Raw genomic sequence first — 18,089 nt, 5'->3', positions numbered from 1 at the left:
CTAACACAATTAAATTAAATTAAATTAAATCGTATTTCAATATATATTTTTTTATAACTTAAGATTTCAATACATTAATTGTGGAGTCATTTCCTATGCAACATTAAGCCTTAACGTACAAATATGGACTACAATAGGGTTGTTCTTAGATTATTGAAATATTTATTTAAGAATAGTAATGATAGAAGTTTGACAATTTTACAAATTCGACTTATTTATTTGAGTAAAAGTTAACGTCATGACATCAATTTAGGTATTTTGACAATGTCAGTCTCCACTCATAAAAATTAATCGTTGTCCTACATTTGAATTCTAAATCATTATCATTCATTTAAAATAAGAGTCAACATTGTCCACGTGGATAATAGAATACAAGACGTAGCTTTGAAAGAATAAAAAGCCTGAATGGGGATGTCTAAACTTTGTTGCACGTAATTCCATGCAACCATCATATGTTCCTCTGGTTCTTGTCAAAAATGGGATGTAACCACAAGACATGGAAGTGGGCAAAATCTGATTCTCATGGTATCACGTGTTACATAGACAACAAGTTTCATGAAATGAATATGGGGCGGTTTGTCTATACAATGAAGGATGGTACAACTTACAAGCCAATGGCCATGAAACACATGTGTCCCACTATAAAAGGTACGAATTCAGATGTAGCCACGCAGAGTCGTGATTTGTTAGCTGACAACTTTGTGTGATACTAATAGCGTGTTTTCGTATGTACATCTTTATACTATGTACTAATATACTACTATGTGTGTGTAAATACATACACAGTACATAAATGCTACCCTGTTGGTAGCATGAAAAAATGGACTACACTCTGTTGTCTTTGATTATGATCGAAACAAACATCAATTCAATTCAAAGAACAATGTGTTAGGAAAACACGCAGAAAATATATCAAACATGTTTGGTAAATGAAACTGTTATTTGATTTCAAGTGAAGTAAAATTCTCTTAAAAAGATAATTATTTCAAAGGAGTACTAAAGTTGGAATAAGCTTCAGACTAAAAACATTGATCATGTAACTAAAGTCTTTTTGAATTCAAAGTTCTAAGCAGTTTCCAAAAAATATAGGAAACTGTAGGTAATGACAAAGACTAATGTTGTGGTCGTCACAGACTAATGTTGTGATAAGACTAGTACTGAGGGGTTGAATAATATCCAGACTTGGTACAAGTTGGACTCAAGAGGAGAATAATTACCAATGTAATACTAGTTTTTCACTCGAAATATTTTTTTCACTCCAAATATTTTCTTCACATGGATTGGTTAAAATTCGGCCTATGTTCGTGAGTATGCCTCTAAGAAATTGTTTGAATTTAGGAATAATTGAACCGAAAATCTAATTCATAAGGAGACACTAAAGTCCAAGTGTTTTCTAACTGCGCCAACTCTACATTCTTATTTGCAATTCCAATAGTACCATTTGTTTCTTTCCGTTGGTATACTTTGAAGGGCGCAAACACAAAACATGCAACCAAAAGTCCCCGTTTGGTGTGGACTAAAATTGTTGTGTTTTTTTATATAATTTTAAGCACAAGATCCACAATATTAAAACATGTTGTGTTTCAGGAATTGCACACTGTCAAAATAAGTAATCATGAATAGATTTATTTTATTTATTTATTTTTCACATTTAAGCTCGGTTTGTTTTAATGTAAAATATATTTTTTTACATAAAATATATATTTTTATTTTTACTTTTCTGTGTTTAGCAAAAGTTTAGGTAGAGGTGATTAGGAGATCCCTCAAGCTATAATGACGGTACTGTAATTTTTTTATGCTATATGTTTGGTAATGGTAGTAATACATTTATAGGGAGTCTCACATTCAAACATATCGGACTAATTTTATGTAAATAAGAGCTTATATCATCATTATATCGTAAATATTAATGGTGTCAGTTCTCACTTACATAAATCAGTTGAAATTCTTCGATTTTTAAACTCCAAGTCATTATCCTCAAAGTAATCTCTTCATATATGCTTTCATGGCATATAAATGTGAATTGAGAGACTAAGGCCTTGTGGTCCAATGATATCTCATCTACATTCTAAAGTGGAAGATGAAGGTTCCAATCTCCATAATAAAATTGGATGAGTGAGTGATACATGTGAGTTCATTGCCAACGATAAAATAATAATAATGATAATAATAAAATAAATAAATTATGGCCTGAGGCAAAAGTTACCTCAGTATATAAGGTGCCCCCTTCAAGTATTCAAGAACTTTCAAGGAAGTGACGGTCAAATGGATTTAATACCTAACCCCAGTTGTAATTGGGTAACGAGCATGGGTACGCAAAAAAGACTATTGGATAAAGTACGAGTATAATTATTATATATATAGACTTATAGAATATTTTTAACAAAATTCGGCCGAGAAAAGAAAATGTAAAAATACAAATCCAGATGCGTACATGCGTAATACGCTGTATGAATTTAAAACTAATGACCAACAATTCAGATTAAAATATGTTAGCTATTTATTTATTTAAAATATGTTAGCTATTTATTTATTTTTTATACGTCATATCTTCATAAAGAATCTACAGACGATAAGTGAAAATATAACAATATATTTTCACTTAATGGAAATTGATTTGGTCCCATTGTCCATATTTTGTTGTATCAGAGTGTAAAAGGAAGAAATAAATTGTGTAATTTATATATTGGTCTAAATTCAACTATACTATTATCGAAATCAATAGAAGATGGAGTCTCGGAACAACATTGAGTGAAGTCAGATCAAAATAACATACTTGGCAAGCTTTTATTAACTTCAATTCTATCAATTTTCTTAATTATTTTTGACATGTTAGATTGATGGAAACTCTTTGGAGGGAAAGAGAAAAAATTAACAAGTCTACCTTGTTCAACTGATAAAAAAAAAAAAAAATACATCACTAATTGTTGTCAAACACTAGGAAAATTTGACAGCTGTATGCTATGAAGTCATAAGTTTATAAAAAAAACTGTATGCCAAAATATGAAAAAGGGTAAAATCAATTCAACGGTCAACACGCACGCGAATAAATTTTTATTTTATTTTTAAAATAGGACAGGACGTATTTTATCATGTATATATATATATATATTTACGGATAAGAAATTTAGGCATTCATTTATCCCCACAGTGATTCGGATTCTCACCACTTTCTTAGAATGGTAAATGAGATATTACGAAGCTACATTTTTTAATGTATTTTACCGTATAACTGAGTTGCAAACTAAAATGTTTTTTTAAAAGAAACGAGTCAACGTGTATATTTCGTGTATAATTCCCAAATTTGGGAATTAGGTTATGTAATTAATGTATATGATTAAATTCAAAGCTGTCCAGCAGGTGGCAGACAGAGACAACATTTTCAAAAGAAAGGCCGTGGATGGTTCCTTCTCAGAACTTCATTACCCCAGCACCAGCTTTTCTCTGAAGAACAACACTATATAAGCTACACAACCCACACAATAAAATCTACCAAAATTTCATCTTCTGAACTTGAGCATAACAAAAGCTCTTACAATTTAGAGTACTCCTTCCCCCTTCTATAGTCTCTATAAGTTCTTTCCCCTCAACCTCAACTCGCACAGCCTTAATTACACGACTTTTTCGGCAAAAAAAGATGGTTTCAATTATGAGCAAGCAACAGAACCTGTTGTCCAAAATAGCAACCAACGGTGGACATGGCGAAGACTCGCCTTACTTCGATGGTTGGAAGGCGTATGACACTGATCCCTATCATCCTACTAGCAATCCTAATGGTGTTATTCAGATGGGTCTTGCAGAAAACCAGGTAACAATTTAACATATTTATTAACATGAAGTATTTCTATTCTTAAAAGTCACATCCCATCTTATAATTGCTCAAACTTATCTGATTTTTGGTCTTTTGCAGCTTTGTTTTGATTTGATTCAAAGCTGGATTGTGAACAATCCAAAAGCCTCAATCTGTACGGTTGAAGGAGCGAATGACTTCAAGGACATTGCTCTATATCAGGATTATCATGGCTTGCCAGAGTTCAGAAATGTAAGTATATATAGAACTATATATATATATATTTATATATGATCTACCATATAGTATTATGATTGATATTGATATTAATTTGAGAATTTTTGGATGTAAATCTACAGGCAGTCGCCAATTTTATGGGAAAAGTGAGAGGAGACAGAGTGACATTCGACCCTGACCGTATTGTTATGAGTGGTGGAGCAACTGGAGCTCATGAAACCATGGCCTTCTGCTTGGCTGATCCTGGTGATGCATTTTTGGTACCCACACCATATTATCCAGGGTAATACATCATTCTTCTTCTTCTACTTTGTGTGTGTGTCAGTGTGTGTGTGGGTGTTTTGGTGATTTAGAAGCAGATACAATAATGTAGATTAGGTGGTTCTGTTCTTTAAAGTTTGATCTTTTTTCTTCACTACATGTTAATTAATGTATGCTCCTCCTTAGAGAGAAAGTTAGCAGAACTTAGATGAATAAACAAACTCTCCTATAAGAAAGTAAAACCATTGAGAAGAAAAACTTTTCCCTATAATAAAGTAAGTAGGTCCTCTTATAGGAACCTTTCATAACCACTTGGTACAATATGTAATAGTGGCAGCTGAAAGCTAGCTACTTGACTTAAATAAGGACCACCTTCAACTTGGTACCCAATTCTTCCTTGGACTAGGCCAACTGGCATCTCTTCAAAAACAAATGTGTTAGCTTTGTGTCAACCAGTGATCAATTGGTTTAGACCAATGGTCCCGAAACCATATAATAGTTGCTGAGCCAGTGTACAGAATTAGGCGTCTGACAATAATTTATTGAGCTCACAGTGCAGATGCACTAATTTCAAGTGATTTTCATTTGTAGTTCTCAATTTTTTATTTTATTCAAAATATACTCACAGATTTGGGGTTCCATTGCAGATTTGATCGAGATTTGAGATGGCGAACAGGGCTGCAACTTGTTCCGGTTGAATGCAAGAGCTCTGACAACTTCAAGGTCACCAAAACAGCATTGGAAGTGGCATATCAGAAAGCTCAAGAGGACAACATCAGAGTCAAGGGCTTGCTTATAACCAACCCTTCAAACCCATTGGGGACTGTCTTGGACAGAGAGACATTGAGAGATATAGTGAGCTTCATCAATGAGAAAAGCATCCACCTAGTCTCTGACGAGATATATGCTGCCACAGTCTTCAACCAGCCCGGCTTCATTAGCATTGCTGAGATAATAGAGGAAGACTTGGAATGCAATCGCGATCTTATTCACATTGTTTATAGTCTCTCAAAAGACTTGGGCTTCCCTGGCTTCAGGGTCGGTGTTGTGTACTCTTACAACGATGCAGTAGTGAATTGTGCTCGGAAGATGTCAAGTTTTGGACTTGTTTCCACACAAACCCAACGCCTGATTGCATCAATGCTCCTGGATGACCATTTTGTTGAGACGTTCATCGTTGAGAGCGCAGAGAGGCTAAGTAAAAGGCATGAGACCTTCACAAAGGGGTTAGCTCAAGTAGGCATTGGTAGTTTGAATAGCAATGCTGGGCTCTTTTTTTGGATGGACCTGCGAAGACTCCTCCAAGAGCCAACTGTTGAAGCTGAGATGAAACTTTGGCGGGTGATAATCAATGAAGTTAAGCTCAATGTATCGCCGGGGTCTTCTTTCCATTGCTCAGAGCCCGGTTGGTTCAGAGTTTGCTTCGCGAACATGGATGATGAAACCATGAAAGTTTCACTAAGAAGGATAAGGAACTTTGTGCTTAAAAGCAAGCAAGTGGAGACAGCTCCTAAGAGGCAATGTTTGCAAAGAAATCTTCAAGTCAAATTATCATTCCGAAGGTCGGATGATATCTTCATGTCACCTCATATGATGTCCCCTCACTCCCCTATGTCTTCACCCCTTGTTCGCGCTATGAATTAGATAGTGCAATTCGAAGTTTACATCATTCGAAACTCGTACAGGAAAAGATTGATGATTTTTTTGTAAATATGCCATTAAGAGGAAATGGCATCAATACATTGTTTCTATATGAATAACCAACATCATGTCCCATTTGTTAAATGGTAATCGGTTGTTGGCAATAAAGTTCCAATTTTTTTTTTTTTTTAAAATTGTATTTGAATTCATCGTGTATTCTCATTCCTATTCACAGAATTGATAAACTCTAATGTTACCCGGCGGAAAGATTGTTTACACACTTCAATTAATAAAAACTGAATCAATGGCTTGAACTCGTGGAGGGTTATTGTTATTAATTTACTCAAAATTTTGGAAGCTAGGAACTAATAAATCCATATACTTATGACCATGAGGAATTCTATGTAAGAGTGTTTTGAATTTCTATATTCAGACAAATTCTATCCTAAACAGCCTGCAAAGTTTATATTTTATATTTGGAGCAATGTATTTTGCTTAGAATTAATCAATTGTAATTGTCTGTTGGTGCTTCATAGTGGGAGTACTTGAGATTATTCTTCTGTTGGAAGACTGCAACGTGCAAAAATGGAGCCACATGCTTGTAAAAGCAACAAAAATGGTGCAATGAGTAGTGATAAACTCTAGATGAAGAGGCAAACTAGCCAACAAGGATCCTTTTATCACTCTGCTAATTGTGGGCCATTCATTGTAAAGGCATACTAGGAAGGTCCTGCCACTTTAAAATGAGAGCAACTACAAGTAAGCTTATACTTTTTCTTCTAGCAAGCACAGCCACATTCACACACACACAATACAACTAAAAGAAAACCATGGAATACTTGCCTTCGGATTTAATTAGCAAATATTTGACAACCACATCACAGTTGGACAATTTGAGCCATGTCTTTTTTTTTCCTTCCGATAAGTGGATTGTTCGGAGCTTTGCCTCGACTAATTTACGAAACTTGTGCAAAATAATCCCTCCACACAAATCGGATAAGGTTCAAACTATGTCCGCTGTTGTGATCTCTAAAAATTTGATCTGATCGCACTCGAGATAATTCGAACCTAAGACTTAATGCTTCATGAGGCACTAAGTCCCAGAGATTTGAACCATGTCTTGATTATGGATATGCGAGTCATTAATTCATTATCTTTGATAGAATGAGAATAGTCAGGACGGAGCTAGAAATTATGGAGCAAATTTGAAATTTTAAAGAATTATTCATACAAAAATACAATTTTGTTGTGTTGTGCTAATGAAGAATTTAACTTGCCTATTTATACTTAGATCATTGCAGGTGCAAAGGGTTGTGTGAAGGTTCTGAATGAGATCATCGAAATTTATCGAAATCTATCACGGCACATTTAAGTCAAAATTGAGGGTAAACTTATCGAAATCATCGAAATTTATTTGTGAAGAGGAGCTCCATAGAGTTTTATCTGTAAAGAGAACTCCTTAGTAAATGTTGTACCCTCTAGAGGGTATTGGGAATCCCCATGGAACTTCAATCTTGCAGGCGACTCAACCTCTGTCATTTTATTGTTTCATTAATTATTAGATAGAAATATTACAGATAGTGAAAGAGATATTCACCATCTGCGCTATTGTTCAATTTGCACACTATCTTTTCAAAGATCAAGTATAGAATTGCTCAAAATATGTCTGCAATCTACTTGGTTAAATTGTAAATGTGTGTCAAAGTCCCGGCCAATCACAAATTTAATTTTTTGCTTGCCTGGGATCATATAATAATTCAATTTTATTTTGTTTTTTTCATTTTCTTATATTATTAGACTCCAATTAACAGGAGGTTAAATATTGAGTCCAATAAATTTACTTCATTCCACTTTCTATTAAAACTCCTAATTTCATTTTTATTTCACCTTTATTATTTTTTTATTCTCCTCATTCCATCTTTTTCTTCTTCCTTGTCACCCCACCAAGCCCATAATTGTGGGAATTGATTAAAATTTTCATACCTATTAACTTTTATTCTTTCACCCACTCATCACACAAAAAATGAAATAAAAAGATTGAATAATTTGTTGGAGTGATAGATTTTTTCTAGGGAAAATTACATATAAATGGAGTCAAAGTTCCATATTTACTTAGAGGCTGAGTCAAAGTTCCATATTTCTCTAAAATGGATTGCTGATGTGTCACATGGTTTTTTACTGTTTAGAAATTGTGGTGCCTAAAATACCCTTCCGCAAAGGTACTACTTTTTCTTCGAAGGTACTACTTTTTTGAACTGAAGGTACTACTTTTTGGCGTCCAGGTACCATATTTTTTAAACACCCACGAAGGTACTACTTTTTCTCCGAAGGTACTACTTTTTTGAACTGAATGTACTACTTTTTTGCACTGAAGGTACTACTTTTTTGTTAGGGAAGGGCATTTTAGGCATCACAATTTTTTAAACAGTAAAAAACCATGTGCCACCTCAGCAATCCATTTTAGAGAAATATGGAACTTTGACCCAGCCTCTAAGTAAATATGAAACTTTGACTCCATTTATATGTAATTTTCCCTTTTTTCTATCTTAAATTATTTTATAATCTTATTAATTTTCGTTATTATAAAATTATATATTTTGTTTGTGACTATTTTTACTAATTATTAATATATTACAAATTATATTGAGTCGTCCTGAAACATCAAGTGTAATTAAGTACCCGATTTGGTAGGTTGTAAATAGTATTCTTTTCCGTTTTGCTTGGCCTTATATATTTTGTAGTCGATCAGGAATGTGTTTTATATGCATGGCAGCCTAAGAATGATGCTGCAGCAATGTGTTTAATATGCATGGCAGCCTAAGAATTATGCAGCAATGCGTTTAATATGCATGGCAGCCTAAGAATATAAGTAGTATTAGGTTAAACAATTAACCAAGAAATATCAGTTGGATACTGGTGGACAAAGGCCGTCGCCGTCAGGGATGACCTCAGAGTGCATGTCTTCGTAATAAATATGTTGTGGCCCCATGAGCAAGAAACCAGACCAAGCCTTTTTATTTTTTATTTTTTTCGGAAAGTGATTAAGAAACCACACCAACTCGCCAACCACTCAACCAGTACGCATGTAATGATGGAATCATGACATAGACAATGACCATGTAGTCCATATGTCTAATAAAAGGACTCCACGTATTACATTTTTATATGTTTATAATTACTCCTTCGGTCCCATGTGCTCCTAACATTGGATTATTGCATTATCCCATTTTAAAACTACTAAGTTGTCATTTAACTTTAATATATGTATTATTTAGTTTGAGAAATTTTTAAAAAAGTTAAAAGGATAATTATGAAAATATAGTTTTTAGTTTGTTTTGAAAGGAAAATGAGATAACTAATTTGGGATAACTCTAAATAAAAAAAATGGACTATTAATATGGGTATAAATCTTCAATTAATATTATACTAAAGTTACAAATGTAACTATTCAAATATATATATATATATATATATATATATATATATAATTAAATAAATACAATTGTGAACTTGTGCTCCGAATTTTGTTTCAATTAGGGTCGCAATGAGACCTGTTATGAATTTTGATCCTTTTTCTCTTGCGAGTTGTGATTTGAGTTGTAGACTCTCTTATAATACATAAGGATGTATAAGATTTGGAGACCGAAACTTGTAATATCCTATTGCATACTCAAATTTTAGAAATAAGAGAGAAACTGTATATTGTATTGTATTGTGATGATGTGTTTAATATAAGAGTACATAGTGGTTTAAATATGAGTAGCCTTAAGGGCGGCTCGATCTAATTTGGAGCCTTAGGCAAAAAAAAAATAAAAAAAAAAATAAAAATAAAAAAGTGGCATTAATAGTCACAACTCACAAACAAAATATACAAATACACACACACGCACACACAAATTTATAGTAACAAAAGTTAATAAAACTAAAAAATAATTAAAGAAAAAAAATCATAGAACCAGGTTTATAAAATCCAAATTCAATACTCCTACAGAATTTTCAATAAATCACTAAAAGTGCATTCATATTGAGAGTATATAATGAGTATGGAGTGAAGAAGAAAGACAACTGTAAACTTGTAATGAGAGGAGGAGGAGAAAACTTGTGGAAAATTATGGAAAATTTTCGCCACTTGATCCCCAAACAACAACATTAAATACATATTTAATATTTTAACTAACCAGAATTTTTTTTATATTTTTTTAGTGTCGCCCGAAAAAAACATGTGAATGAGAGAGAAAGAAAGAGGGAATTTTTTTTATATTTAATGATACAAATTTTTAGGAGGTATTGAAAAACCTGAATAAGGAGTAGAAAAAAAAGAAGAAGAAAAAAAGTCATATAAGATGTAAATCTTTGGGCCCAATATTAAATTTATATATCAACTTAGAGTTCAACAAGGGAGGAGAGAGAAAACAAAAAAAAGAAGAAGTTATTTTAAGATATAAATATTTGAAGCCTAATATAAAATCCCAATGAGGGAGAAAGGAGAAAAGAGAAAAAAAAAAAAAAAAAAAAAAAATTATTTTAGGATTTGATATTTGAGAACTAATATAAAATCGAAATGAGGGAGGAGAAAGAAAAGAAAAAAAAATAAGTTATGTTAAGATATAAATCTCTGGGGCCTAATATAGAAATTTTGTATTTATTAAAGTTTAATAATATTAGGAAATAATTATAATATAACTTAATATAAAAAAATTTAAAATTTTGGAGCTTTTTTATTGGCTGTGGCCTTAGGCAGGCGTTTAAGTAACCTAACGCTCGAGTAAGTCTTGCATTCCACTGCCCAAGCCCAGACCTAGAACCGAAAAACACTGCCCAAGCCCTCAAAATTTTGGGCTGGGCTTGGGTAAATTCGGGCTGGCCTAGCCCGAGTTGCAGCCCTAGTACATAAGCATAGCCTTTTATAGGCTCAAATTTTAGCTTCCTCTGTAAGCCACCAAGGGTGTCTTCCCGGGTAAGCTTCATGATGTGATCATATTTGAGGATCCCACACATTTAGATATACATAACGCTCCCCCTTGGGGTCCACAAAACAACACTAAGAATATGCCTCGTTAAAACCGTGCTAAGGAAAACTCAGTGGGATAAAACCCTAGCGAAGGGAAAAGAGTGCAGTATTCTTGTGTATCTGAAAATGGTATTGTATAGATTAAAAACTGCCTCATTAAAACCTTGCCAGGAAAACCTATTGGGACAAAACTTGGACGGAGGAAAAAGAGTACAGCACGCCAATACCTCTTTGATCAATTGCTCCCTCTCATTAGTTTAACCCTGAAGATGCTTTAGTTGACGCATTCCAATGTTGTACACCAGCTTCTTGAATGTTGTAGTTGGAAGCGTTTTAGTGAATAGATCTGCTAAATTTTCACATAAACGTATCTTCTGAATATCAATATCACCCTTTTTTTTGGAGTTCATGTGCATAAAAGAATTTTGGTGAGATATGCTTGGTCCTGTCACTTTTAATATACCCTTCTTTCATTTGTGCAATGCATGCCGCATTATCTTCATATAATACTGTTGGGCTATCTTTTATTGATGAGAGGCCACAAGTTGTTCGAATATGTTGGATCATTGATCTCAACCAAAAGCATTCCCTGCTTGCCTCATGAATTGCGAGTATCTCAAATGATTTGAAGAATTGACAATCATTGTCTGTTTCATAGATCGCTATGATATAGCTGTGCCGCCACAGGTAAACACATATCCAGTTTGTGAATGGGCTTTATGTGGGTCAGAGAGATAGCCGCCATCTGCATATCCAACTAATTGAGAACTTGATTTTTTTGAATAAATAATCCCATATTCGTTGTGCCACGAAGATATCGCAATATGTGTTTGATTCCATTCCAATGTTTGCGAGTTGGTGCAGAACTGTACCGTGCTAATAAATTGACTGGAAAAATTATATCAGGTCTTGTGCAATTTGCAAGATATAAAAGAGCACCAATCGCACTGAGATAGGGCACTTCATGATCAAGGAGTTCTTCATCATTCTCTCGAGGACGAAAATGATCTTTCTTGATGTCAAGTGATCGGACAACCATTGGAGAGCCCAATGGATATGCTTTATTCATATGAAAACGTTTCAGAATTTTTTCTATATATGTTAATTGATGGATGAGAATACCGCTCAAAAAATGTTCAACCTGCAGCCCAAGACAGAATTTTGTCTTTCCGAGATCCTTTATTTCGAATTTTTTCTTTAATTAAGTGGCTGTCTTTTCGATCTCGTCCAATGTTCCCACAAGATTCAGATTATCAACATATACTGCAACAATAACAAAACCAGATTCTGATTTATTAATAAAAATACATGGACAAATATGATTGTTCGCATACCCTTCTTTGAGTAAGTAATCACTAAAGCGATTGTACCACATTCGTCCAGATTGCTTCAATCCATATAAGGATCGTTGTAATTTTATCGAGTACATATTACGTGGTTTTGTTTCAAGCATTTTAAATCCTTCTGGGATTTTCATATAAATATCACTATCTAGTGATCCATATAAATATGCTGTAACCACGTCCATTAAATGCATATGCAATATTTCTGTGATTGCCAAATGTATTATGAATCTAAATATGGGTGCATCTATCACAGGGGAGTATATTTCTTCATAATCAATACTAGGTCTCTATGAGAAACCTTGAGTTACCAGTCAGGCTTTATATCTCACGATTTCATTTTTTTCTTTACACTTTCGTACAAATACCCATTTGTAACCAACAGGATTAACACCCTCATGTGTCTAGATTACTGGTCCAAATACTTCACGTTTAGCTAATGAATTTAGCTCTGTTTGTATTACTTTTTTCCATTTTGGCCAATTATTTCTTCGTCGACATTCTTCGACATTTTGAGGTTCTGGATCCTCATTATCAATATCAAGAGTATGAGAATAAGTTGTCGAAAAAAATTTCATTTCTATTCCATCTCATTTCATAATTTAGTGAGATCTCATCATTTTCAGGTACCTGTGCCTCATCAAGGGCCATATCATCATCTGTTCCCTTTGCCTCATCAATATTTATTATTTTATCATTTTTAGGTACCTGAGACTCATCAAGAGCATTTGCTTTATTAATGGCTATTATCTCAGATTGATCAATAATATCTGTTGCTCTTTTTGTAGCTTCTTCGGGAGTGCCAGCTTTTCTTTGTGATTTCCTCTTACAAGGAATAGTATCTTTTGCACTAACTGGTCTACCACGCTTCAGGCGTGTTTTAGATGCATTTGCTGCATTACTGACAGAAGGTCCCTCAGGGACAGCAATTCGTGCTGGTACATTTGCAGCTAGTATATGAGATTTTATTACTTTCTTTGTATCAGTAAATGCATCAGGTAATTGATTTGTAACATTTTGCAAGTGAATGATCCTCTGAAATTCTCGTTCACATTGATTTGTACGAGGATCAAAATGAGACAATTCCAGGGCATTCCAAGTAAGATCACGTTGCTGTTGTGCCTTTTCTCCCCCTAATGGTGAGAAAACAGTCTCATCAAAATGACAGTCAGCAAATCGTGCTTTAAAGACATCACCTGTCAGGGGTTCAAGATATCTAATAATAGATAGAGAATCAAAACCAACATAAATTTCAAGTCTACGTTGATGACCCATTTTAGTGCGTTGTAGTGGTGCAATTAGAACATATACAACACAACCAAAAACTCATATGTGAGAAATATTTTGTTGTTGACCAAAAATAAGTTGCAATGGTGAGTACTTATGATAAGCAGTTGGTCGTATACGAACTAATGATGCAGCATGTAATATGGCATGTCTCCAAACAGAAACATGTAATTTTGTTCGCATAAGCAAATGACGACCAATTAACTGAAGTCTTTTAATAAAGATTCAGCCATACCGTGTTGAGTATGAATGTGTGCAACATGATGTTCAACATTAATTCCAACAGACATGCAAAAATGATCAAAAGCTTGAGAAAAAAATTCAGTGGCATTATCAAGATGGATTATCTTAATTGGGGAATCAAGAAAATATGCCTGTAATTTGATGATTGAGCAAGTAGTCTAGCAAATGCAACATTATGAGTAGAAAGCTGTGATACCCCTCAATTCTAGAACCACGGGTGATCAAGTCCGGGCACAGATCCGAAGGATATCAGACAATCAATATATAAACAAGCAGGAATAAAACTGAATTAAGAATAAAATAATGATATGCTGAAAAGATTTCTAATTGTAAAACCTCCAAAAAAATAAAAGTTTTAATATAAATTAACTTTCCAATCCGTACAACTCGGGAATCCAACTAGTGGACCCCTAATAATCTCAACTGATAAAACTTTACAGAATAAAATCCAAAACTAAAACCAGAAAGAAAAATCCTATTTAGTCGGAAGAGTGAATGACTGTATCTGCATCACCACGAACAAGCTCTAAACCTGTTATAGACGATCACCTGAAAAATAAGGGTGGGTCAGGCCCACATGCAAGTTCCATGCCACTACAATCCATACATAAACCCGATACGCAGATACATCCTAGATAGCTCAACAATAGCTAAGATAGTCCATATAGATATAAGTACACACTATAGGATGTTCACCAGCCCACATAATCCGTCTCAACTCGAGTAGAACAACTAAGGAAACATCATCAGGCCTGGTTATCAATCCTAGGCGATATACGCACCCTAACCATGATCAGGAGACTCAAGTTCGTATCACGGTACTGAAATATATATTTAAATCTCTTCCTAATACAGAAAAGTAAAGCAACCATCCATTATGTCGTTCAACTGTTTTAGTTGATAGGACATGCATCCATGTAGGAGTTAACTGTTTGAGTTAATCCATTCCATATGTATGAAAGGGGTAGGACTTAGCTTTTTTTTTTATCTAATCCATCCCTAATATGTCACCGTCCCATACCGGTACATATAATGCAAATGATCCATCAATGATGCACACATGTTTGAACATCAAATCCATCCGGAACCCAACACAATAGAAATCAGATATTGATAAGATCCTATCATGCATCCAGTATATGTTTATAATCATAGATCCTCCTTTTAAATTGTTAAAATAAGAATAAACAATTTAAACCATCCATTTCCATGTAATTGACAGAACCAAAATTAAGACAGTTCAGCAATTATCCTCCATAACATAATATAATGAATATCAAAATTTTAAATTGCACATTATACTAGAATTCCAAATCAACACATCCATACTAGTTCGTTTTAAATGTTAAAATGATGACTAGCATTTACATCCTCCCAAATCCTTTACGGCATGCAAATCTATAATTAAATCTCATGGTATCTATATAATTCCCCACTATAAATTCTGTGTCGGATATAATGACACTCCAAAGTTTAAGTACATCATATGAAACTTCAAAAGTATTTTATACCAGTTTCATTTAATTTGCTAACACGAAACTAGTAACTAACCTTCCTCTACTCCCGACAATATACAACTTATTAGATACGAGTACATGACGTCATAACCAACATTCCTGGAACTGCACTATGCTAAATATATCATTGATATAAATTCTAACAATAATTACAATGTCAGTCCAAATTAAGTTGTCAAAACAACTTAGCAAAACAAGTATTCCTCCTTCCTTGACAGTAGGCTTATTATAAGCTTATGTTTTATGACATGCATTTAGGTTTAGCACCTTAGCATAAACCAACTATTTGAAGGCTTTAACAAGTTAATTTTAATCATTTAAAACCCCCCATCACTTTCCAGTAATTACCTTTAAGCCCCTGCACTTCAGAAAAATTGCAGAAAACATCCGTAGGGGTTTTTTTTTCCATGGGAGCCAGCTCCCCTTTATTGGAGCCAGCTCCTAGGCTTCTAGAGCTGGCTCTCCCTCATGGAGAGCCGGCTCTCTCTTCATGGGAGCCTGCTCCCACCATTTAGGAGCCGGCTCTCTCTTCATGGGAGCCTGCTCCCACCATTTAGGAGCCGGCTCTCACCCCTGAGAGCCCCTCTCTATTTCACTGCTTCGTCTTTGCTTCCGGCAGAAGTTCCAACTGTCTGTCCTAAGTTTCTCAAGGATTTTTAAAGGTTCAATTTAAGCCCTAATACTCCTATAAACTCCCTTGATTCTATTGCCAATTGTTCTATAAAAATCGAAACAATTACAGGGCAGTTTATGCAGAAACACCCACCGTTCCAATTTCAAAAACGCAGAACTAATTACAGAAATACTCTAATCTGCATACAATCCATTTTAAAAGTTTAATTAACTTCCTAACCATCCTAGAAACTCTTTACATTCCATTATGAATTAATTTACAAGAGTTTAACACATAATCCTCACCGTTTATACAAAGAAACAAGTTTAAGTTATTTCAAAGGTTCCTCAATTACAGTCCGGCAAATATGCATCAATTATTAGTTTTAAAACTTTACTTAATCCCCTGGAGACTATTTAGAATGCACAGAACACAAGTTTACAGGAAGGAGATAGAATGAAACTTGCCTATGAGATTTTGAATTAAAACCTCTACGCCGTCTCTACGTTTCAGAATTCCCCAGATTGTTTTTCTCCTTTGATAAACCTTCTATTCCTCTGTTGCTTCTTGACTTACCCACGAGCAACTTCTCTGCTCGTCCTCTATCCTTCCTCCATTAGCCTCACAGATTCTCTTAAGAACCCTCTCTGTTTTCCTCTCAAAATACTATTCCGTGAATAGGGTTTTGTTTTTGTTTCTCCAACCCTAGCAGACCATACAGTTTTATATATATAGGCTATTATATAACCTATGTTTAATTCAATTAAATTTACAAGCCGGTTACACCATGAATAAATGAAACCTAACTTAAATTAAAATAACCCTAAAATATAAACCATATAAGCCATAAACAAGACACGTCAGTTAAAACCAATTAAATTAAAATAAATAAATAATTAATTTAAAACACCAATTCAATTAAACAATTAATTTAAAATCAATAAACAATTAAAATAAATCAATTAATCTAAAACAAATAATTCACACTTAATCAATTAAACAAACCAATTCACTATATAACAATTAAGAAAACAAAACACATAAGTCACATAATTAAAATAAAAAAAAATGCAATAAAAATCAAAATTAAATCCCCATTTTATCCTTTTGAAAACTAGGGGTATTACATTCTCCCCCCCTAACAAAAGGAATTCCGTCCTCAGAATTCACGAAACTCTGAATTAATAACTTTGCAAAATTTATTTCCGTTTTCGTGTGGCACAGCCTTTTATATGGAATCTTCCCATTCCCCAAATAGTCAACCATTTCGTAGATAACCACTCATGTTTAGGTTCCTTAGATTGGCTAAAGTTATGTATACCTACCAAATCCTACGACCACATACCCAAAATCCTAGCATAATTAACGTTATTTCGCCAAAACAGTAGTTGGTTGGTCACATGCTTGTATCCCCAACTAAATCGTAATCCCGATCCTGACTAAATTAACCAAAATGAAACACATACAGCACACACGCTAAAACACAATAAAAAGCAATAGAATCTTACATAAAGCACCGTTCCTCCTAGCAAAGAAATCTCCTTTAGAAATTAACTTTACTTGATTTGTTCATAATCTCTTTTGCAATTTCAGAGGTAATCATCCAACCTCGACACATAAGCTCCAATCGTAGCTCATAACATATCCATTTGCTTCAGCAAATTCCAAAGGCTTAACTTTCATCTTCCTTATATACGAAATGCAAACCATCTAATGTAGCTTTAAGAAACAACTTAGACTGTCACAACCTAATTCTCACACTTCCCGGAACGTGATATAGAATCATTGCCTCGATCTAAGAAGAACTCCATCCGATTCCTGAACCCCTGAAGAGTTCCTTTATCTACCTCCTTTAAAGGTAACCCAAAAGGTTAACTATCCACACCAACCCTATAAGTATCATTCACTATTTTATTAGCGAACAACATCACCCTCGCGCGATCCTTTATTGACAAGATTCAATACCCTCTTTCTGGGGTATGCTACAATTTTTCTCCACTAAAATCCTCTTGGGACTCCTATTCCCCATTTGTCTCCTTTATGAGAACAACTGCAATCGTGTTGGTCCCTTCATGCGGTGACCTCAAACACACTCTTAAATTCTTCTTTGGCCTATACCTCTAAAAGTAATGCCAACCGGAACTAA

The 18,089-nt window shown here is 34.1% G+C and overlaps 1 protein-coding gene across 1 annotated transcript; it reads left to right on the top strand.

The window, feature by feature from the left end:
* Positions 1-3,394: 3,394 nt before the first annotated feature.
* LOC132284533 (1-aminocyclopropane-1-carboxylate synthase-like) lies at positions 3,395-6,225 on the top strand. Its single transcript, XM_059786641.1, has 4 exons — positions 3,395-3,808; positions 3,911-4,042; positions 4,150-4,310; positions 4,936-6,225. Exons 1-4 carry the CDS (start codon positions 3,638-3,640, stop codon positions 5,930-5,932), a joined length of 1,461 nt encoding a protein of 486 aa, XP_059642624.1. The 5' UTR covers positions 3,395-3,637; the 3' UTR covers positions 5,933-6,225.
* Positions 6,226-18,089: the final 11,864 nt, after the last annotated feature.

The sequence above is a fragment of the Cornus florida genome, unplaced genomic scaffold (genome assembly GCF_030987335.1).
Source record: "Cornus florida cultivar Cherokee Brave unplaced genomic scaffold, ASM3098733v1 CherokeeBrave_3.0.0_Hap2_Chr11, whole genome shotgun sequence".
NCBI classification, from domain to species: Eukaryota; Viridiplantae; Streptophyta; class Magnoliopsida; order Cornales; family Cornaceae; genus Cornus; species Cornus florida.
The sequence above is the reverse complement of the archived record's forward strand: the minus strand, read 5'-3'. Positions and strand labels throughout refer to the sequence as shown.